At 32.0% G+C, this 24,325-nt stretch overlaps 2 protein-coding genes across 7 annotated transcripts; one reads left to right on the forward strand and one right to left on the reverse strand.

Annotated features, from left to right (window-relative positions):
- Window positions 1–3,583: 3,583 nt before the first annotated feature.
- Window positions 3,584–6,640, forward strand: LOC109156975. Its single transcript, XM_019304858.1, has 3 exons — window positions 3,584–3,825; window positions 3,984–4,121; window positions 6,385–6,640. Exons 1-3 carry the CDS (start codon window positions 3,735–3,737, stop codon window positions 6,396–6,398), a joined length of 243 nt encoding a protein of 80 aa, XP_019160403.1. The 5' UTR covers window positions 3,584–3,734; the 3' UTR covers window positions 6,399–6,640.
- Window positions 6,641–11,532: 4,892 nt separating this feature from the next.
- Window positions 11,533–22,245, reverse strand: LOC109157146 (DNA (cytosine-5)-methyltransferase DRM2-like). 6 transcript variants are annotated; one of them, XM_019305044.1, is made up of 12 exons: window positions 22,137–22,245; window positions 21,829–21,894; window positions 19,695–19,794; window positions 19,170–19,256; window positions 18,974–19,081; window positions 17,670–17,769; window positions 17,547–17,590; window positions 15,965–16,117; window positions 15,077–15,176; window positions 13,469–13,563; window positions 12,303–13,037; window positions 11,533–12,160 (listed from the first exon to the last, which is right to left on the reverse strand). In XM_019305044.1, the coding sequence occupies exons 4-12, from the start codon at window positions 19,185–19,187 to the stop codon at window positions 11,726–11,728; spliced, it is 1,788 nt and encodes a 595-aa protein (XP_019160589.1). In that variant the 5' UTR covers window positions 19,188–19,256; window positions 19,695–19,794; window positions 21,829–21,894; window positions 22,137–22,245; the 3' UTR covers window positions 11,533–11,725. The 6 variants fall into 6 exon arrangements, with proteins under 6 accessions (XP_019160589.1, XP_019160592.1, XP_019160593.1 ...); XM_019305047.1 differs by having other exon boundaries at window positions 21,824–21,894; XM_019305048.1 differs by having other exon boundaries at window positions 19,185–19,256; window positions 22,053–22,201.
- Window positions 22,246–24,325: the final 2,080 nt, after the last annotated feature.

Genomic DNA, 24,325 nt, shown 5'->3' on the forward strand with positions numbered 1-24,325 from the left:
GCTGGGGTGTGGGATGCGCTTAGGATTGGGGATTCAACCTTTTGGGAAGAATGGGATAAAGGTTATAGGGTACGTGGTTGAACTTGGGAATGGTAGGGGGCTCCTTGTGCAATGAGCAAAGGTTCTCCCAGATGTTCTGTCAGGTTGGGGTGTGGGATGCGCGTAGGATTGGGGATTCAATCTTTTTGGAAGAATGGGATAAAGGTTATAGGGTACGTGGTTGAACTTGGGAATGATTCAGTTAAGTTATCATACTTTATATCCTCCCGTTATGTCAGGCTGGGGTGTGGGAGGCGCTTAGGATTGAAATTCAACTTTATGGGATAAAGGTTATAGGGTACGTGGTTGAACTTGGGAATTGAGAAGATTTTATTGTTGTAGCTATCCATAATATCTATAGAAGGGAAACTGATTGGAGCACCCTGCTCTCATCTTTTGGATAGATGTTATATCCTCACCATTTTTAAAAGGTATTGATATTGTTTGATACAACATGTTAATCGAGAAATTAATAGGTATGTAGATTGGATAATTTCTTCTTATATATTGTTATTTTTGAAATTATATGTGTTTAACAAATTATTAGTGTCAGCTCTTTGTTTACAATTAATGTTGGAGCTGTTGTTACTTAGAATATATATAAGTCGAGTTAAACTTCTCATTCGTATCACATACACATCATACACTACATGTCAAAATGGGATACCTAATTACCTGTTCAGCATATGTGTCTGTGAAGATTTAAGTTTATAAAGACATTATATTAATTAGGTTAATGTAAAAATTGAGTAATTTATTTGATTCTTCTTCTTTTCTTCTTCTTCTTTTTTTTTTTTTTTTTTTTTTTTGTCTTGATCTGAAAAAGTGAAAGTTCAAGAATGATTTTGGACTAAATAGTTTTTGAAATTCCTCAAAGTAAAAGTGTAAAACTGATTAGAAAATCAAAATATTTTCAACTCAAATTAAAATAACTTCTAATTAATCTAAAATATAGCATGACCAACTCTAAGACATTATATATAATTATTTCGATGTTGATGTAATAATGTCCTTAACATTATTAATTCTAGGAAAGAGCTCTTCTACAACGTCATCTCTATTTCTTTCTATCCCTTTCTGGTTCGTTATTCTTTGTTTTCTTTTTCTTTTTCTTTTTTCGTTTTCTTTTCTCACCTATTTTATGTTTGCTTTATTCCCCACATTTCCTCGCTTTACACTGGGAAGAATATGTATGGGGAGGACTCCACATGGTGCTCTTGCTTCCATTATTGTAACATGTAATTTCTTGCTTTCAAATTGCTAATGACAAAGGAAATAAAATAATACTTAAGAGATATATAATATAATAATGATAGACTAATAACCAACATGGTTGGTGTGGTAGTTCAACACTAGCTGAGAGCATGACATAAAGTTTAGGTCAATGTGAATTACATTTCATGATATTAAAAAAAAAAAAAAAAAAAGTAAATCACACCTAAGGGGGTGAGATTCTTTTTCCTAGCCTACTAAGACCAACTTTATTCAATTACATATTTAACAATTTTTTTGTGTCATACTGCATATTAAAAATCTCTTATATAGTAAGGATATATTAGAGATTTTTAAAAAAAAATCCTGAAAAAGTTTAAACGAATCAAACATGTTAATTAATGTTCTAGGTAATTTAATTGTTATATTTTCAAGTAACACCAAACATGTTAATTAATTTTTTCAATAAAATTATTCCCATCAAATATATTATTTGGAAGCATTTTCTCATCAAGGTAATTTTTTTTTTTGAATGCCTCATCAAGGTAATTTTTTTTTTCCATCTATTAAATTACCTCATCAAGGTAATTTAATAGATGGAAAAGTACCAAACACCTTCTTATAGTAATATATTCGATTGCTAAAAATCTAATAAGAGCCAATAAAGTTCGGCCCCTAACAATACTAAAAAATGTTGGTGTAATTATTTATTCAAATAAATAGTTCATATTATTTTTCCTATTTTACCCTCTATTATATCATTTATTTTTCCTAAATACCCTTGTATTTTGACAGTGTCAACTTTAGTAACGGAATATTCTGTTAACTATTTTATTATTCTTAACTTACTCATTGATTTTCATAAGGAAGATCTTAAGTTTGAACCATACCCCAATCAAAATTGACATAGTTGTTAAACATATACTATGAATATGTTAGAGTGTATTAAAAAAAATACAATACAAAATTTAACATGAATTTTGTTCTATTAATTAGAATCACGAATTGGACATTGACGAAAGGGTACACATAAGTGTATATTCAAAACAGATAAGAAACTATGTCTATTATTATTGTCTTTTTTGGAGAGGAGGATTTGGTTATGTTTTTGAAGGTGCACTGCGCCAAGACAATAAAATTGCAGTCAAGCGCATCAGGAGACTATATCAAATTAAGAATTCATTTATGACGGAAGTGGCAACAAGAAGAAGCATGGATCACGCCAATTAATAGGGTTTTGTGTTGTAAAAATTATGTTTAGGGTACTATCCAATGAGGGTGCTTCCTTCTAAAATTACTATTGCACCAGTTAATCCAACATTTATGCCACAAGTCATAGTTAATTATGCATTCTTAAAATATTTACTTTTATGAAAAATTTGAAAATCTTACATTGATATACGCTAGGATACTGAATGATATTTTGATAATTCTAAAACACTAATTTAAAAATACACATTGAGCATCAGACTATTCACGCAATGTGCATGTGGTAACTAGTAATACTTAATAAGTGCTTAACACACTCCACATTAAAAAAAAATAACTTATTTATTAATCAAATATGAATCTTATACAGCATATCATATGAGAAAATTTGATGAATAATTGGGGGTAATCCCAACCAAGTTGGTTGTTACAAATTTAATTATGATACAATGTGACCTAGTAGTTTCCTTAGTTTGAACCGGTTGCATACTCTCAAATAATAATTGCGGATTTTTCTTGTCACTAAAAGAAATTGATGAACAATTTTGGTGCATATATCGTTGTATTAAAAAAAAAAAATCGAGTCATAATTTAAAATAGAAAGAATTTCACAATTGGTCCATGACTATTATACATGTATCAAATTTGATCCTTAACTATTACTCTGTAATATTTTTAAATTAGGTGAATGACTATGTAATTTGTATCAAATTTGGTCCTTGACTATTAATATTTTCAAATTAGGTGCTTGACTTTGTAATTTGTATTACATTTGATCCTACCGTCCAATTTTCAAGCCAACAATTGTTGGAATTTTAACGAGAAAAATAAATTTTTCCGTAATAATTGGTCAAAAATACTCTTTTAATTAGAACATATTATTATTTTTTGTTGAAATTTCAAAAACTTAGCAAGAAAATTAGACGACATTACTAAATATGATACAAGTTACATAGTCATGCACCTAATTTGAAAATATTAATAGTCAAAAATTAAATATAATACAAATTATATAATGATGCACCTAATTTGAAAATATTAATTGTGAAACTAAATTTGATAAATGATCAATATTCTTGATTGAAATGAGACTTAAACATGAGGCTTTCCATTTAAAATGGTACAATAGTTAAAGGGAACAAAAGTTAGTAAACGTTTACACTCGGCTAAGGTCGAAAAGCCTAAATTCCACCATTTACCACACTCCTCACTGATCAACTCTAGGGTTTCATTCCCCTTACCAGAGTCGAAATCGGAGGAAGAGGTAGAAGAAGATGCCGCTAAGCGCGACGGTGGTGGGAGCCCTACTGGGATTGGGCACCCAGATGTACTCCAATGCCCTCCGCAAACTCCCTTACATGCGCCGTATGTATCCCTTGCCCCCATCCTCACTCTCAATATCCAACCAATTCATCGATCTCTAAAATTTTCTCGATTTCATTTCCACGTTTTGTTGTATGCGGTAAATTTCATTCTTAGATGCGTCCGTGTTGTGTTTGTTTGTTGAAATTTTCAATTCGCAGATCCGTGGGAGCATGTGTTGGGGATGGGAATCGGAGCGGTTTTCGCCAATCAGATGGTCAAATGGGAAGTCAAAGCTCAAGAAGACCTTGACAAATTGCTGTTAAAGGCGAAGGAAGCCAACGAGCGCCGTTACTTTGGTAATTTCTGTTTCTATCATTTCTGCCAGTTATTTAATTGAACATTGTTTCGTTTTACCTTTGTTTTTTTCCTGTGAATTTTCGGTCATTGTATTGATGACTACCTGGAATTTTGAACGGCATAGACAAATGAAATAAGGAATGAAAAGGAATAGCCGGTATGCAATTGATTAAGTGGGTAAAACATTGTGCATATTATGTAATTTTAGATTTTAGATTTTAGATTTAGATGTTAGAGAGAATTGTAATTTATGCCCCTCCACAATATGCCAATTATCAATGTCACTTCAATTATTAGTTGTGTAAATGTTGTCGTCGCTCAATTTTCAAAACGGTACATTTATTGCCCCTCCCATAGTGTAAATGTAAATGTTGCCCCTCAATTAGGGGCAATGTATGTACCGTTTTAAAAATTGAGGAGAAACATTTACACCACTAATAATTCAAGAGTGACATTGATAAATGGAGGGGCATAAATTACAATTTTGGGTGTGTTTGGTTCGCACATAGGAATCGGAATCGGAATGGGTATCAAATACTTGGTAATGGTAATGGGTTTTGGTGAAAGTATTTAACATGTTTGGTAGTAGGGTGGAATGAGAATGGTTACTAATAGTAGTGCTCGAGAATGAATAAGGGAATGAAACCCTTATTTTATTTTAGTATGGATTTTTCAATTGATGGGGGTATTCGAAACCCATAGTAGTGTTCTAAAAACCTATCAACCAAACAACATCAATCACTTTGATACCCATTCCTATGGGCAAAACCCACCAACCAAACACACCCTTTCTCATGTTGTTATGTTTTAGCAGTGGATCACACATAAATTAGTTAATGCTACCTGAAGAATTAGGTCATTGAAAATGTACTGTATTTACTTGTGCAAATAAATTTGTTCACTATTATACTTGTTACTTGGGGCTGGAGCTACTTACCTTATTGGTGGAAGTTTTAGTTTCAGACTATGAAATAAAACGGATTGATTCTGACTACAGGGAATTTGAATTGCTGATTGATAATCTTCTCTTTTTGCTTTTTATATGTGAGATGATGTCTGAATGTGTTGGTCTTAGACAGGGCTGACAGTCTAGAGCATTTAGATTAGGAAGTTACCGTAATTCAACAAAACTTTTAGCTTCTTCTCTTCTGTAAAACAACAAATAGTGGTATTGGGGTGTTGATGAAACTTGAGTTAGTTTTGGAGAAACATGAAGTAGACTGAAAATGCATTTCAGATGTGGCTCTGCTTTAATTAATGGTACCTTTTATGGATGATGTTAAAATAATTTCAGTTTATGCTAGCTTTCTAGATAAAAAATAGTATAATACTGAAATATTACTCTGCTTTTATTTCTTTTGAAACGAACACAAGGTAGCATAAGCAAATAATCTTTAAAAGTATCATTAAGGTGGAATCCAGATGAGCATTTGATCCCCAGTAGCATTGATATTCAGTGAATTTTTTATTTTTTTAAAATAAGTACTGTAATATACTAGGAAAGAAGTATTAAGTGCCTCATAATCCAGTGACATTTGTTTTTCAATTAGTTCAACCCTAAGCTACTGAAATGATTTCCAAACGTTATATCAAATAATTGTATTCATAGTCTTAATCAATAGTCTTAAATTTTGGGGTAGTCTCTTATGGATGCGGAAATGTGGTTTGTCCAAAGTGGTGATGATTGGAAAGGCAAAGAATGTATTATGTATGTACAGATTGTGTGGTTGTTGTTGGTGGATAAGATTTCTCTTAACAGCTATTCTAGCCTTGAGATATTTATCATATTGTCATATTGATGATGGAAAAGCCCACCCTAGATGCCTAACTTTATGTGATATGTTTCAGAGGACATCTAAATCTCTATGGTGTGATTTCTCTCAGTTTTATAAACATATACATTTTCTTTGGATTTGTTTTTTTATTTTTTTAAAGATTGATTGGCTGCCCTACCCAAAAAAAAAAAAAAAAAAAAAAAAAAAAAAAGAGCCATGTAAAGTCAGTCTCTTAACCTGAAGTAATTAAGTGGGAAGAGAGGGTATGATAGAAGGTTCTCTAGTTTCTCCCTGTCTGGGATGTGCATTATGTTTTAGTTTTTACTTGACATAACAAATCTGTGTTTGCAGATTATATTTCCTAAACGTTTTAGTAGAAGTTTTTATTTTTCTCGCAGTGTTCATCAGTTAGTGAAACTATCTCCTATATGCATTTGTGTGGACTTTCCTTTTAAGTCATTTAATTGGATTGTAATATTTGTTGCAGATGATGAAGATTAATGCTGGGCACCACACTTAACAAAGAATAAGGTGTGCCTAGTGGCTTGAGCTGTGTGTTATGTAGACAATTTTTTTGGCTCGACCAGTCTACTCTTTTCGTAAGATTGTTTTTTTATGATGTTATTTTGAAATGGATTATTTAATCCATGCCAGAATAATAAAAGATCCACATCACCTCTAAAACTGACTTTTTGTTTTTTTGGCCATTGCTGATAATGAACAAACTTTATTTCCTCTTGGAATGATTATGGAATTTGGATTCTAAAGCTCTGTTATGGTCCTCCTATGGATGAGAAGTTGACAACATTAATCTTAGACATCCTCCAAAAAATGACTTACGAGATATACACAGCTTTTAACTCATTCAAAATTCTCCTGTGGTTTTAGTAGGATTAGTATAAAGGAAAATATTATGACAATTTCATTCCAAGATTTGGTACAAGAGTTCTACATGGATTTCTAATTTCTATTCCTTGATGTGGCAAGGGATGATAAGTTATCTTCATCACGCAGGTTATTAGAAAAATGTCAACATCAAAATTTTAGTGGGGTAAGGGATGATAAGTTATCTTCATCACGTGGGTTGTAAGAAAAATGTATGGTAAGGGATGATAAGTTATCTTCATCACGTGAGTTGTAAGAAAAATGTCAACATCGAAATTTTGAGTGAGAGTAAAGGTAGGGAGTAAATTAATTTTTTTTTTTTTTTAAACCAAAACAAAGAACTTTAATTTAGATTGTCCAACAAAGAGCCATGTAAGTAGGCAATTTTGTATTTTATCATCAATTAAATTTCTAAGAAAGCGATTGCACAGAATATATTTTCGGGGAACAATTTAAACTTTACTAGAAATATTTGTTTAATTTCCAATATATCATTTTCACATGCAAACTACAATATTTGTTTAATTTCCAATATATCATTTTCACAAGCAAACTACAATTAATGGGAATGTTTTCAAAAGGGTGTTGCTATTTGTACCACCCTTTGACCAAATATGGTATAAAGTATCATTGAAAATGTAAAAAGGTGGTAAATTATAATAAATATATGGGTGGTGCAAATAGCCTAATGGGTGGTCAAAATGCTATTTGCACCACCCTATTAAAACTGCATGGGTGTTGCTATTTGCACCACCCTTTGGTCAAAAGTAAGTATAAAGTATCTTGAAATTGTAAAAAGGTGAAAATTTTCAACAATTACATAGGTGGTGTAAATAGCCAAATGGGGATTCATTTTGCTATTTACACCACCTTGGTCAAACCTCATTTATGAGGTGTAATTAATAATTTTTTAATTCAAAATTTAATTAAGAGAAAATGATACTTTTTTCCCCTAAATTATATACTTATAGTACTTTTTACCCCTGAATTATTCATGTTAGCATATTAGCCCCTCAACTATTCTAAAAGTAACGATTCCCCCCCCCCCCCCCCCCCCCCTCCTTCGATATATTAAATTGACATTTTTACCCTTAAAGTAAATATTTTATTTATTTTTCTTCTCTAACAAATTATTGCGTATACGTAGGGATGACCACGGTTCGGTTCTAACTGAAACGGACACTATAGCAATCGAATTAAAAGTTTCCGGTTAATGAAAAATTGTACACTTTTTCCCTCTGAGTTATATGATTATATCACTTTTTTTTTTCTCTCAGTTATTTGTTCATCCACATTTGCTCCCTCAATTATATTAAAAGTGGCAGATTTTCTACATTTTATGTTAGGTGAACATTTTTACCCTTAAAACTAAATATTTCATTTATTTTTTCTTCTCCAACAAATTATTGTTAATATGTACGGATGATTATGGTTCGAAATAATTTTTTATTTTATTGCCAATTAAAAATTTATTTATTTATTTATTTATTATAAATTCTATTTCTTATTTTTAAAATAATATAAATTCAATAATTATTTTATTTTATTTTATTTCATTTTTTCGGTTCTGAATCGTAAGTATAAGAAAATAAAGTTGTGTTGTGCCTTCACAATTAGTTAGATTTGTTCTATATTTTCTTAAACATTTTTAACCCTAAGAATCTAAGCTCCACTCCTAAGGTTCGGACCTATGACTATTTATTTGAAATGGTAATTGAAATGTCATCATATTACATGATAGTTGGCTTAATCATATTATATATATAATTAGTATTGTCCCGTGCGATGCACGAACTAAATATTAAAAATTTGTTTGTAATGTTAGAATAGGTAAAAAAATGTTTTTAATAATGGTATTTGAAGTACAGAAGAAGAAAACATGAACCACAATTTAATTGTTTAAAATTACATTTTTATTAAGTATATGACAAAATAATTATGATATTGTATTTACAATATTTAATTTAATAATTGAAAATAGTATGAAAAAAGTTACTATATATTATTAATCGCAACTAGCGGTATACATATTTAATCTTGAGTATGTTTACTCCTAGTATGCTACCCATGCAATGCACGGAATGAATATTGGACAATATTATAATAATATTATTTATTAAAAAATACATAACCTAATATCAACATAGTTGCAATTCATATATATATATATATATATATATATATATATATATATATATATATACACACACACACACACACCATATGGTCTTGTGAAAATTACATGTTGTTAATACCAACATTTAACCATTAATATCAACATTTAATTTTCACAAGACCATATGGCTTTATTATAATTAAGATTAAGATAATCATATAAAAACTAATTGCTGTTAAATCAAAGTAATTGTAGATTACTAGTATATATGTCCTTTAATGAAGGTGTGCATTCCTCAAAAAGAGAGAAATCAAATATAATCTTAAATATAAAATCACACTCCAAAATGCCATTGGAACGTAATGGATTGTCAACTTCAATATGACTGCGAAAGCCTAAGAAATCAATATTTTACCCCCGTTTTAATTGGAATGAAGTTCGGAAGAGTAATATATAACACGTGTGATTGCAAATTAAAACAAACTCCCTTTGGCTTTGCTTATGATTCAGAACCGAAAAAATAAAATACAAAAAAATAATTATTTATTTTTTTTAAATAAGAAATAAAATTTATAATCAATAAATAAATTTTGAACTGACAATAATAAATAAATAAAAAATTGTTTGAACTGAACCGTGACCATCCGTACATATAAACAATAATTTGTTGGAGAAGAAAAAATAAATGAAATATTTAGTTTTAATGGTAAAAATGTCTATCAAACATAAAAGGAAGAAAACATGCCACTTTTAATATAACTAGGAGGCAAATGTGGATACATGAATAACTAAGAGGGAAAAAGTGTTAAAAGCATATACCTAAGAGGAAAAAGTGTCATTTATAATAAATATTTGTTAAAAAAATAATGTTTGACTAAAATTAATGAAGGTGGTGCAAATAGCAATTTTTCATTTACACCACCTAAAAGTTATCACATCTATTAAATAAGTGGTGCAAATAGCAATTAAGGTGGTGCAAATAGAATTCCCCAAACTGCATTTATGAGGTCAAAATTTAATTCTTTAAAAAAAAAAAAAAGAACACACCATCGCCTTCTTCGGTGAGAAGGCGACGGACTGCCTTCTCACCGGAGAAGGCAACTGGGCTGCCTTCTCCGGTGAGAAGGCAGCCCAGTGGGTTGCCTTCTCGTCGGAGAAGGCAGCCCACATAGTGGGTCGCCTTCTCGCCGAAGAAGACAACCCATTTGCCTTCTCCAGTGAGAAGGCAGTCCATCGCCTTCTCACCGGAGAAGGTGACGGATCTTTTTTTTTTTTTTTTTTTTTTAAAAATAACCCATCTGGAGAAGGCAACCCACTGGGCTGCCTTCTCACCGGAGAAGGTAACTGGATGGAGAATTTTTTATTTTTTTTTTGGTAATTAAAATAAATAAATAAATAAATAAAAATCTTTGACCATATTTAATGCTGGCATTTACACCACCTATAAAGCTATTTGACCTACTAAGTAGGTGGTGCAAATAGTAAAATAGGTGGTGTAAATAGAATTACCCTTTCAATGGTTGATTAGTCAAATTTTAACTTATGATTGTTTGACCAAGTCAATAAGTTAAAATGAATGTTTGATAAATATTTTTTTTTATTAGATGATTGACCTCAATCAGTCAAAATTTGAAACACCGAGTAGTGTTTCATATTTGATTTTGGGATAAAGCTCAAATAGGTCTTTCAACTATAGACCAAAATGTAATTAAATACTTAAACTAAAAAAGATTTAATTAGACACCTTAACTCCACATTTTTATGCAATTTAGTCAATAATTTTTTAAATTTGTTCAATTAGATCAAATTGAAATTAAGTTAATAGCTGGTAAAAATTAACTAGCTTCAACTGCACAAGATGCTTTTAATGCGATTCAAACATGTGACATGATCTAATATCAATTGTCAAAACCTAACGCTTACCACTAGCATGTTGTGCAATTGAGGTTGACAAGTGCTAGGAGGGAGATTGTTGGACAGTGACTTAAAGGGTCGAGTTCAACATCAAGCCACCGAAAAGTAACGTTAACTGCTATAAAAGAATAAAGAAATAAATTTCTTTTGGCATTGTAGATAAGCACTTGATCTTGACAATTTCTCTATAATAGCTAATACTATTAGTTAGTCTAAACCATTAACACAATCAACTATCAATTATCTTGCTACTTACACATAATTATTGTTATATTAGTACAATACTACCTATAAATCACTTTTTCTTGGGTGCATCGTTAAAATACTCTTTACATCATTGCGCCACTAGCATGTGCCCGGAGGAGGACCCTTAGGCAGTCAAGAGGTTCCTCAAGAACAACCATATACCCAAGTTCCCTTGATTCTAACCATAATATTTTACATGAGTTAATTCATAACTCCATGAACAATCTCTTAAATATTAACATTTATCAATTTATATCACCAACTTTCAATTGGATCATAGATCAGCTCTAATATAAATATACCATTTAGATAATCTTCCATTTAGTTATACAGAGTAACTCGAAAGCCAATAGAAATTACAAAAATGAGGTGATTTTTATTTATTTTTAGCTAGAATAAAACATACCTCAAAAGAACTTGAATGAATCAGTGCACAGAAGAAAAGTAGTCATAAAAGCAGGAAATAAAATAAGATAAAATAAAGAGTATATAATATCAGAGGCCACAAATAGGCACATAAAATTCAATTACTTTTATACATGTCAAATGCTTCATTCATTTCATCTATACTGAAAAGAATGGAATTTACTAAACATTAACCTTGCAATTATAAAACTAAGGCATTAGTTTACATGTAAAACATGCCCTAGATCCACCTACTCAACGACTACCGGTATCTGGACATTATACACTTAACCAAGTCCAAAATACGAATATAATCATAGAAAAGGGCGCTCTCTTTACCCTCTAGTCCATCTCTACTCACCCTATTGCTCCCCGCCAAGTTATTGCACGGGCTTCCACCAATAACAAGGTCAAAACCACCCACTGAATCTATTAATTGCTCTATTCGGTCACCGTTCAGTTGTTGAACGTCATCAAAATCAATTAGGGTCCCTGTTTGATTTGTTTGCTCCCACCAAGACCTAACAATATTCCTATTAACCTCAGATTTCTCAACCGAGACTACAGTCTTCAACCGAATGCCAAGTCTATGAAGTGCAACTTCAGCACCTCCTATCCCAGAGAAGAGTGATAACACATTCATACCGTTAGGAAACAAATCCTTCAACACAGAGAGATGATATGCAACTGTATCAACCTGGTAAAAAACATTGACAGATTGTTAAAGCAACGGTTCAAAACCATGAAAATGTCTAGAGTTGAGGAGCTACTATGAAGTAACAAGGCAAGGGCATAGTATATTTAAGTTTAAGAGAGAAGTAGATGAAAAAAATACTTACTTGGAATGAGTTACCAAGTGACTTGTATCTGTCAGTCCTACTTATTCCGCCACCTCTGGTATGATTCTTTGGGAACCCTAATAGCATTTCAAATTCATCAGGCTCCAAAGGAGCTACTTTATTCCTTCCAACCCAAACGAGGTTCCACTTTCGGCATTCATCAAGAACATATTTTTGTATCCTCAATGGGGGCTCACCCTCATAGGCTTCTACAGACTTACGGATCCTATCTGTCAGCCGTGCGCTGCCAATAGCTGTTTGCAAGCAATTAAGCTTGGTGCGCGTATCCCATGAAGGCCACCATTTCTTCGTCAATGGCAATGCTTCATTAATGGTCCGTGGAGGAATGGGAAGAAGAGGAAAGCGATTTTCCACAGGTAGATTATGAATATAACCCCTTTTCCTTGCAGCAGCACAAAAGTACTTTGAGTCCACAAATTCTGGTTCAACATCATAAAGAAATCTTGAGATAGTATCCCAGACTCCTTTTGGTGCTAGAGCAACATTCTCATAATAAAAGTAAGGGGGGCCAATAGCTTGCTCCGGAAGAGTTCTTCCTTGAAATTCAGGGCATATCTCTGTAGGCACACCAAAGCCCACCATTGGTTTTGGTAGGCGAATTGTCTCAACATCCTCATTGAAGATACCCTTCTGTTTTTTCTTCCTATACATATCATACGCATACATCTTCCTCTTCTGTTTGCCATTTTCACCAGACAAATTCTTGATTTTCGGCTGTGACATTTAAGGAAAGGATAAAATGTTAGTTCTAGGAAAATTGAAAATCAACTACTCCCATCATCCCATTTTCTGTCTGGCTCAATTAACAAGGCTTGACTGAACTTATTTGCAATTTAATTTTTTCATAATATTAAGTTTAGTATTGGTATATAAAGTTTATATATTTAGAAACTACATAGTACATTAGAATTAGAAGTACTATTAAACACAGACAAAAAAAAAAAAAAAACAAACAAACAAATTCAAAAATAAAAAAGAAAATAAGCAAAAAAAGAAAGAATTGGTTTGACCAATGAATAATAAACGAGACATGGAGTATATCAAAGAGATGGAAGCAAAACTCTATCATTGGAAGAAGTTAAAATATATCCTCTGAAAAAGATAATTAAATTCTTGATTCAACATTTTGAAACAGGAAAGCATACCTTTATATCCTCTTCTTCCCAATATGTAGCTTCTGATCTTGCCATTTGAGCAGCACACATAAAATCTGTCAATTCCTCAATTGTGGCTTCTGGTCCTGCAATGTGAATGACCACATTAATATACGGGGTGTTTGGTAAATAGCTATTAGCTAATTGGGTTAGTAGGTTTGACTAGTTGATAACATTAACTTATTGTAGAAAGATGTTTGGTAAATTAACTGTTAGCTAATAACTGGTTACATGCAAAATGACTTTCTCAAAAAGCTGATCGAAAAAACTGCTTTGAGCAACTTTTTGAATTTTTAGCATTTTAGAGCAATAAACTGTTACAAAAAGCTAATTAATCAAACACTCATATTGGATGTTTAACCAAGTCAAACATCTAATAGTGGTCAAACAAATCAAAATTAGCTGATAAGTTAACTATGTTACCAAACAAGACCATAATAAAATAAAACAAAGCACAAACACACATTAGAGAAAGAGCTACTACAAGAAAGAATGACAAGAACATTAATGAGAACAAGAAAAACTAACATAACACAATTAAGTCTTAACCATTATAACCAACATAGAGAAGGAGAAGAAATCAAACAAATAAATCAATTAGCCAGGCCTTTAGATAAAAAAAATATTTGAGAGCCTTCAGCCTTAAGTCCTTAACAATTTTCTATGCAATGACCAAAAATAAAAAAATAAAAAAATTACAGCCAGTTTCAACCAGAGAAATTTGGGCAGACAAAAACATGCACAGGCTTCTTCTGCAAGTCAAATCTCAGTATGGAAGAGAGAAGTTCAATATAGCCATCTGCATAGCATAATAAATGGGAAAATGGCACTTTTTCCCCCTTTGTTATATACTTATAGCACTTTTTCCCCCTAAATTATTTAAGTGGCAGTTTTTCCCCCCTGATATAATAAATGGACATATTTACCCTTAAAATAAATATTTCATTTATTTTTCTTCTCCAACAAATTATAACCACGATTTGAAAAAATAAAATACATTAAGTGTTAAATTTAGAATATTTTAAAAATAAAAAAATAAAATTTTAAAAGAAAGTTTGAACCAACCGTTCAAATTGGATCCAAAATCGTGAACCGACGGTTCAAAATAAAACTCAAATACAAATGCGGAAAAAAACATACACTATTTGCAAATATTATAATTCTAATTTAAGCTATTGCTAGTAGTTGTTCCGATTTGAACCTCCGGTTCACGGTTCAGGATCCATTTTTTTTCCAGTTCACGATTTTAATAAACAGAAACCCAAATATTGGGTTATGTTATGAATCATAACCGAAATTTTTTAATTTGATTGCTATAGTGTTTGGTTCAGTTCGAACCGAACCGTGGTCATCCCTACGTATAAGCAATAATTTGGTGAAGAAGAGAAATAAATAAAATATTTGTTTTAAGGGTAGAAATGTCCATTTAATATTATCAGGGGGAAAAACCGCCACTTTTATAATAATTGAGGGGGCAAATGTGAATGCATGAATAACTCAGGGGGAAAAAGTGCTATAAGCATATAACACAGGGGAAAAAATTGCCATTTTCCCCATAATAAATTACAAGCAAAGTGTGCAGAAAGTTAAGAAATATACCACATCTTTCCATGGCCATTGAAGCTTCTTCCGCAAGATAACCCATCTTTGTGAGGGACAATAGTGTTCTCTCCTTCGGAGACAAGGAAACCACGTTTTCCTGAAAGTGATAATAGTCAGTTGAACCATATCACAGATTAGGAGCAGCACAAAGTGATCCAAAAAAAGCTCTTTGGCGCAATGGATACCCCTCACAGCAAAATTTTTGTAACCTAAGTTAAAATTCTTTGAAAACAAAGCACACCCGAGATGCATGAGCAAACTGCAATAATAAATATAACTAAACTAAACTAAACTAAACTCAATAGTACTACTTTTACATATTCAAATGCCATACTTCTATTTAATATTTCAGTTATGCGTAGCCTCTCCTACCCCTCCACTAGCTTCTTGATGGATTTTCCAATCTTACTATTCATATCCAACATCTAGGATTGTTAGCAAGTTGTGTTTGTTTTTTCATGTTAAATTTACCAGTCAATGTGAACCTATCCATTTAGTTGAAGTTCTACAATATGAACTGCCACCCAAATTGAAAAATGATTTATGTTCTTAATGGTGAGTTCCGTTTTACTGTTTGAGAGCAGAGTGACCAATTGACGCTCAACTCAATCAGTGACATGAAGCTCTAGAATATAAATAGCATCTAACATTTAAATACACATTTGGTATAAATTGGCATGTTACAAATGATTAGAGTAAGTATTCATCTATGTTAAATCACCAAAAAGTAAAAAATTCCCAACTCCATTTTTATTGTGTGCAACAAAAAAATATGTAAATATCAATCACTCAAGGATACAGTAGAGGTAGAAATTTACTCATCACTAGGGATGGATAGTATATAAAAGAACACTATAAATTTGATAAATAAATATCCATACATACCACATCATCATCAGACCAACTACCACCGTCAGAAAAGTCATCTAGAATATTCTCGTCATATCCTGAAGAGCTATCATATCCATTGACACATGGCTCTTCTTGAGGACAGCTACTATATGGTTGTTCTTGTTCAGAAGGAGATGTCTCAAGAACCTGAACAGAAAGACCGCCCCAACGCCGAAAATAAAAAGGGAAATAAAAGAAAGTTTGAAAAGGAGGATTCAGAAAACTTCCACATTAATTTAACAAATGGGATGAATTAGAATTATTTTTGCAACAAAACATGACAGATCAATCACTAAAATAAGGGGATATGGACATTAATAAATTAATTACAACACTGAGTAATGTGTTCATTATCAAAAGAAACATGCAACATAAGGAGCTAATTAAGAAAGTTGGCATTGCTTGCAGCAAACTGGATCATTAGGAAACCAACTCTAATCTGAAAATCATTTTTAACTAGTACAATACTCCAATTAGGCGAAAACATTTTGATCATTTATACCAAAGGTAGATATGAGTTTGAATTGTTAAGAGAACATACTCAAGACGATATGGCAGGCATTTATTGGAAAATGCACAAACAGATTTCACCAAATGTGTGTAAATGGCCAAATGCACCACAATAATGCAATTAAAGGAGAGATGATTAGCTTGCAACTTTTACTTTTTAGAATTCACATTTCAACATTATGACTGGGTTGAATTAACAAAAAGACAAACAAAGTATGAAGATTGCATAGCAGAGAAAGAAGAAATTATAACAACTTCAATGACTAGAATCTAAAGAACCAAGAAAGAGCATGTTAATAGTCCCACATTGAAAATATAAGAGAACATATAAGTTTATAAGACTATGGTTAAACTAGCTAATTGATTGGATTCAATCTTTTAGTGTGGTTTGGCCCATGTGCATTATAACTCAGTTGAGTGACCTTAGCCCAACCTTAGAATATAAGATGGGATCAGAGCATGTTCGGTCCACCTTGTGCTCACCCGGTTGTCTACCGGTATTGGTAGCGTCTGAACATAATCCACATTGAAAATATAAGAAAGAACATGAGTTTATAAGGCCAGGGATTAGACTAGCTGCCACCCAAATCATACCGTCCCTGAAGCCAAATTAGTGATTTGCTCATTCAGCTGAAGTCTGCTAAACCTGAAACACCATACCTTATTTTCTCTTCCCCCAGAAGCATCAATCAACTCCTCTCTAGGAGAATACTAAGCTACTTCAATTTCAATCGGAACTTTAATTTAAAGGAATTAAAGCAATGAAACCGGTCAAGATTCAGACAGTTTTGGTTGGACAACAAACCCATGTACCCAACTGCAAGCAGACTCAAAGTGCAACTAGAAAGATTTTCTTCTGCAACTATTCAGGAACATCATGAAAAGAAAATTAATCATCGAAAGTAATTTTTAATTTAAGAGATGGATAGTACACACATTCATTCTTTTCACAATCTAAAACAAAGATTATGTTTCCTGATAGTTTCTCGGTGATAAAGAGTATAGACAATGCATTAAACAAAACCAGCTAGAGAGAAGCTTCTTAGAATGACGGAGAATTACTAACCGAGAGTGTGAGAAGAGTTTCTAATATAGATTCTGAGTCTTCTCCTGTGTATTGAAGAAAAGATATCAAATTATGGTTTCAAAAGTAACAATGATTGCTTAATGGTGCCAAAATGAAACATACCATTTTGCTCTATAGCTTTTTCAACTAATTCTCTAGAAAAACCCATCCCAACAAAATGCTGAATCAACTTGGAGCATGGATCAACTGATGATGAGCTTGCCTTCAGAGAACAAGATTGTTTATTACAATAATAATATTTAATAAAGGAGTTATATGTTCGGAAGAAAAAATTATCAAATTTACACATTAACTATTAGGTAGTACCATATGTTGTGAAAATTAGGAAAAAACAAATCTACCACTCTCTACACAAGAAATGAAAAGTCCCATATTGAAATTAAATTTGGTAGATTGCTACAAATAGATTAAAACTGGAAGAGGAGAAACATAATTCCACCATATACCAAATAACCAAAGTTTACACTTCTGAGTTCTGACCAATTCTGGATTAATCCATCTCATGTTTGGAAATGCAAACTATGACCTGAATAGCTTTGGTGCCTAGTTGACACAACAATTACTGATGGGTGATATGCCACTATTTATTTTACTCAAAAAATAGACAAATTTATATCTTTATTTGAAAATAAAATTATTTAACAAAGCTACATCAAAGGAAAAATGACTGATGGTGAAATCAACTTTAAGTAAAACAAGTCATAGAAAATAATTTTCATCTAATGTAAATCTAATCCTAATTTTTTCGGTTTAGGATATGAATTTAATCATTTTTTATTTAATTAGGGACAAGTCATTTGCCATTGATGTAGTCAGCATTTTTTATGCTTAGTTGGATACAAAATCAATATCAGATCTGTAAATAGTTAGAAGTTAAAGATCTTTAATTGGTTTCTCAAAAACAATTTCACTTGAATGAAATCACTTATGGGCTCACACACTGGGCTATAATGCACATGGGCCAAACCATACTAAAAGATTGAATCCAACCAATTAGGTAGTCTAACCCATGACCTTATAAACCCATATATTCTCTCTTATTTTATCAATGTGGAACTCTTAACAAGGTCCTTCAACAGGATTTCTCTCAAAAGATGTCAAGATCACTTTTCTAATATATAAGGAACCAAGATCATGGATTTCACTCCTTATTTCAAATAATATCTCCATCAGAGCACCACATTGAAGTGATTGAACAAATGCTGCATTTTCTGATAAGAATGTTAGACCTCCAAAAGAAAGGCCCAACCACATTATTCATCTTAATTGATAACATTAAAACTTTTTAACATTTTGAACTTCCCTACAGCTCACAACTTTGGAGAACATTAGAAAGCCCACAGTTGGTAAGGTTGCAGACCGCAAACTGAACAGGTTTTTCATCAGTAAATTCTTTTAAGTTCTACCTCAATCTTAGCAGCAGCAGCCTGCACTGCAGGTATGTCCTCAATTTCTCGTTCATCTTCAGAAGTCCAGTCAATGTCATCAATATCTTCTATAGAAGGATCTTTGGTCTGCACAGATAAAAGGGGTAAGAAAATTAATGAAATTATTGCAGGTCTGCCAGGTAATGATGGCAAAATGGACACAATTTTTAAGTACTAGAAAAGGATCTGCCATTTCGTGAGGTAGTCTGTAAGCAAAAATTTCAAGCTCTCCAAGAAGTACTCAGAAGCTAATAAGCACAACCTGCATAGCAATATCAGAAAAAGCAATAGAGAATTAGTGATTGGCCCTTAAAACCATTAATATTAAAAGCAATCACTAAAAAGAGCCAAAGTTCAATCACTGGAATACATGGATGAATCCAAATGCAGTTGAATACTAAACTAATTTGGTGGCTTGCATTTTGCTTCATACAAATGTTTCATTGCATTGCATAGATTCAGAGAGCCTCTTATAAGAAACTATCTCTCAAGATACTCAAGGAATCTTAACCGGTGACAAATTTAAGGCATCAATTATTGATGACAATCAATCAAGGAACACCAAACCAAACTTGTGATGCTACTCAAAGTAAGTTTCTGTGGCCACATGAGAGTGCTCAAAAATTAAATATTTACGTCATAGTTTCATAAAAGACAGAAGCAGCAACTAAAGATGTTTCCAAGTAGCTTTTAAATTTACCGATTCCTTGGGGGCTTGCTGATGAGAGAAGGCAACTAAAGATGTTTCCAAGCAGCAAATCACAAGTTTAAAGCCTGAGTCCGTAGCATCTCCTGTTAAACTGTTATAAAAATATAAAATAATAAAATAATAATAAACAGTCTCAAAATTTACTTTCTTCAATATAGTATGTTTAGCTAAACTATGTTACATTTTCAAAAAAAAAAAAAAAAAAAAAATGTTACAGATCAGCCATTCATTGAACACTGGAAGTCTTGGATGATTCAGGATGCAGTGCTAGTATACTATACCAGAAACCACTCCTAATCACTTTTATGGATCAAATTTCACATTTCCTGCTATCAACTGATGTTGGACAAGAGTTAAGTCCGACAATAGCAAGCTAGAATGTTTGCAATGTACATGGGCTCTGGTAATGTGTGGAGGCTAGTAATGAGAGTTCATACTTAGTTAAACTAATAATGGAGCAGAGCTTCTGCAATTTATTAGTCATAATTATCTTGGTAAGTAGGCATATTTAATAGCACTCCTGCTCCAACAAACAAAGATAAGTATTACTAGCTTAATCCTTGAAGAGTATGTGATGTATATTTCAGGTAAGTTGCTATCTATAGGATGTTCTTCATTGCTACTATTGAAGAGCCTATCGAAGTAATTTCTAAATCTAACATTGACCATCCCCTTTTACCAAAATCAAATTTTTATTCTTTATATCCTTCTCCTTATTCCAACCTTGCCATTTCTTTTCTCTTGTTTTAGAGAGTATAGATATCCCTTTTACCCCCTTCAGCCTCTAACTCCTTACTCCTTACATAAGTATTTCACATATTTGGCTCTAGCTCCTTTCATCAATTGCTTGAACCCCTTGGCCAATATATATATATCTCCCACAGCCTCCTCCAATCTTAAACCTATGCAATTTCTGTAAATTTCTCTATTATTCAACTTATATATCTCAAATCCATCATGCCACTACTTTGTAACTGTTTCTTATGGGTCTGAGGACAATAGATTAGCCTATTATTCCCTTGCCACGTTTTCAGAAAATACATATTCAGTTTATGGATTACAAGTAAAACCCCTTACATTACAAAGTCCTCCATTCCTTTTTTTAATTTGCATTCCAGTAATTTTCACCAATTACCATGTAGCATTCCACTTACTAACCAGAAAAGTTATCTATTTTTTTCTGGGGAAATAGAAAACTAGAGAAAAGAAAACAAAGAATATGTTTACTTGGAACATTTTTCCAATTTAAAAAACAGAGTGGAAAATGGAAAACCAAAGAATTGAAGTAAATGTAGCGCAGGGGCGTACTTTTGCTTTCCTCCTAGAAAAAGGACAGCTAGTACATGCACCCTAAATGTGTGTAGCATCTTGTGTGTGTGTTTTCCACATGTGTATCTTTGGACTTTCTATTTGAGAAAGCAGCTAAATTTCTTGCTATGTAACCCCAGTTTTAGTTAATTGGAATCAGAATGATGACCACAAGAATCAAATAAAACTGCAGAATAAAGTAAGAGTAATGGGGGTTATTTTGATCTAGATTTCCAAAAAAAAAGCAATAAAATGGCAATGTGCCAATCTCACTGAGTCCTATAGTATACCCTAGTCCTCAAATAGGATAGTGGGTAGTGTTCTTGAACCTTTTTTGTAACCAAAAAAAAAAAAAAAAAAAAAAAGGAACAAAATTGCACTGAGGGTCTGTTCCTCTGTTGACAACGGATGCCTGCCACACGGGCTGAAGAAGAATCCTCAAATATCTGTAGTTTTGACCAGTATGCTGTGGCATGAATTAATTTAGATTATTTTTATAAGGTTGTAATATAAACATGTTAATTGTAGCTCTTTAGGGAAATGCAGAGTATATCAATATACCCCGTATTTTCTTTGGCTTCACTAAAAATGATTTCTGAAAATTTCAGTTATTTTCTAAAACTTTGATTCTCATTTTCACTTCTCTGAAATTAGGCATATGTGAAGAAACAAAATCACGAAAACGTAAACTATAAATTTTAACAACCTCATCTCTAATTACTCCTTCATGCAACCAAAAAATTAGGTTTTCACACCAAAACCATGAATTAGAAATGCAAATAATCGAAAAGAATCACAAAATCGGCACGAACCTTACCTGACGATTTGGAGAACCACGGCTTCCCAACCAAATTTCGACTACATCGATAAAATGCCGCTTCTCCTATATCATCAACCAAAAAAATAAATAAATAAATTCAAAAAAAAAAAAATCCTAACCAGTTCAACTCCAATACATGCCTCCAGATACACACAAATTGAAATCAACAAAATAACAACAATAATCAGTAAGAATGAGAGAAGGAAAATATATAATCATACGGAATAGAGAGAGAAATGAGATTCCGAGTGAAAGAGAAAGAGAGAGAGAGAGAGAGAAAGATAAAAAGGAAATGAGATTCGCACCCAGCAGCTTCAGAAGAGCAGTGAAGCTAAAAGACCGACGAGAGTTCCTCTGGACTGGCCTCGGGAAAAAAGTACTGTGCCTATGTAAATCGCGAGAGTAAAAAAGATACGCGCCCCGTCGGAATTTTCAATCCGCACTCGCGCCCCGCTTCAACTTTTCGATTGTTGAATTTTTCGCAATTTAGGCTCCAAATTTTGAGCTTCCACCCATTCCAACTTATCGCTTTTTTTATGTAAATTTATTTAAATTTAATAGATTTCACTATTTAATAACATTAGCTGAGTGTATATAAAATGAACCCAGATTATCTTGAAATTTTTTCGCAAAGAGAGCTCATTTGTCACTTGAGCTACCCTGTTGGGTTTATGCCAAAACAGACCGATAAGCTAATTATGTTACCGAACATGACCTAATAAGAAATTTACGTATTAAGGAACACTTTAATGAGTACTTAATATGAAGCGGTAACTGTAGACATTTTTAATAAAATCTTTAAATATTGATAAATATTCACATTCCAAATATAATTTTCATTTTTTCCAAACATACTAACAATTAACAAAAACAACATTCCAAAGTTCTTTCTCAATAAAATTTGTGTGAACTAAATATCAATGTACGACAAACATTTGGTATCATTGCTCATAGATTAAGGTTTCTCAATAAAATTTGTGTGAATTAAACATCAATATACAACTAAAACTTGGTATCATTGCCCATAGATTAAGATTTTGTTAAAGTTTATAAAAGTTAAATACGACATTTTATATAAACCTCGAAATAAAATACGAGATATTATTGTAATCATAATTAAAAAAAAAAAAAATTTTGTACGTTACAATGTACCTAATTGAATTATTGTTCTTTTGTCCCGTGACCCCACACCTGCCACATTGTGCTGACATCTAATTTGGTTGAGTTAGTGGGGTTGGGGTGTAGAGAGTATGACCAATTGTATACTCTCAAGAGTGTAATTCTATGTAGCACAATTTTTGATATAATTGTTATATGGGCCCTACTTAATTTTACTTTTTAAGGTGCACTTGAGTCAACAACAAAATTTATTGCTAACATTAATATAATATTCCTTAAAAAAACATATATAATTTTACTTATACCTTTCTAGTTTAATATAATTACTTATAACGATAATTAAAATTGTCGGAAAATATATTTATTTTATTTACGCCTTTTTGGTTTAATATAATTACTTTTAATTATGTTCCATAATAGAAAAATATACATAATTAACTTTCATTTTAACCTAAGAGTTCAGTCTTAATCAGTTCAATATCATGAATTTCGGAATTTGATTACTAATTTTCCAAGATATACAAAAAATGAAATCATTTTGAAATATTAAAAGGCTTAAATAAAGAGAAAAGGTTCATAAAAGAAGTTGACTCTTTCAATAGTAACTAAATGAAATTTGCATTGAGCTTTTACTATGTAGAATTTACAACGGTGTTTCCGGTATTTATTACTTAGAGACAATATTTCCACACTTTTTCAGGAGGAAAAGTTATCTGCTTTCAAGATACAATGTTTATATTATAAGTGTATTAAAATATATTGTATTTAGTCCTTAAACAAATATTGTATTTAGAGCATCCTTATCAGTTGGGGTTATTAGGGGAGAATGTAAGAGTGAGTAGGAAAGAGAATAATGTGGGAGGGGAGGGAAAAAAAAATCAAAACTGATTTTATAAAAAAAATATATATAAAAAATAAGCATGTCATTTCTCTATTGGTTCTTTATCCTTTATCATTAATTATTTTTCTTGGGCAGAGTAATATCCCAACATTTGCAGATGCTCCCCACCCCTTCTCTCTCTTGATTCTCTCTCTGCCACCATGGCATTTTGACCTCAAAAGTAGTGAATTCTCTCATATTTCTCCTCTGATGTAGATGCTCTTAGCACAATTTTGAATAATTCTTTTTTATACTCGCTTGATCTAAATTTTATTGGATTAATTATAAGCTTATAGGATTCACTTTTAAAATTATTGTAAGAATAAATCACGAGTTACGCAATCAGTCTACCGATTATACATTCATATAATTATTTTTTAACTTTATATATCCACTATAAAACATATTGGAGTCCCAATATAGTCTAATGAAGTGGACAAATATGGGTTTTATACACACACATATATAGGAGTACAAAGCCAATAATTTAGTGCT

This window comes from Ipomoea nil, unplaced genomic scaffold (assembly GCF_001879475.1).
Source record: "Ipomoea nil cultivar Tokyo-kokei standard unplaced genomic scaffold, Asagao_1.1 scaffold2761, whole genome shotgun sequence".
Taxonomy (NCBI): domain Eukaryota; kingdom Viridiplantae; phylum Streptophyta; class Magnoliopsida; order Solanales; family Convolvulaceae; genus Ipomoea; species Ipomoea nil.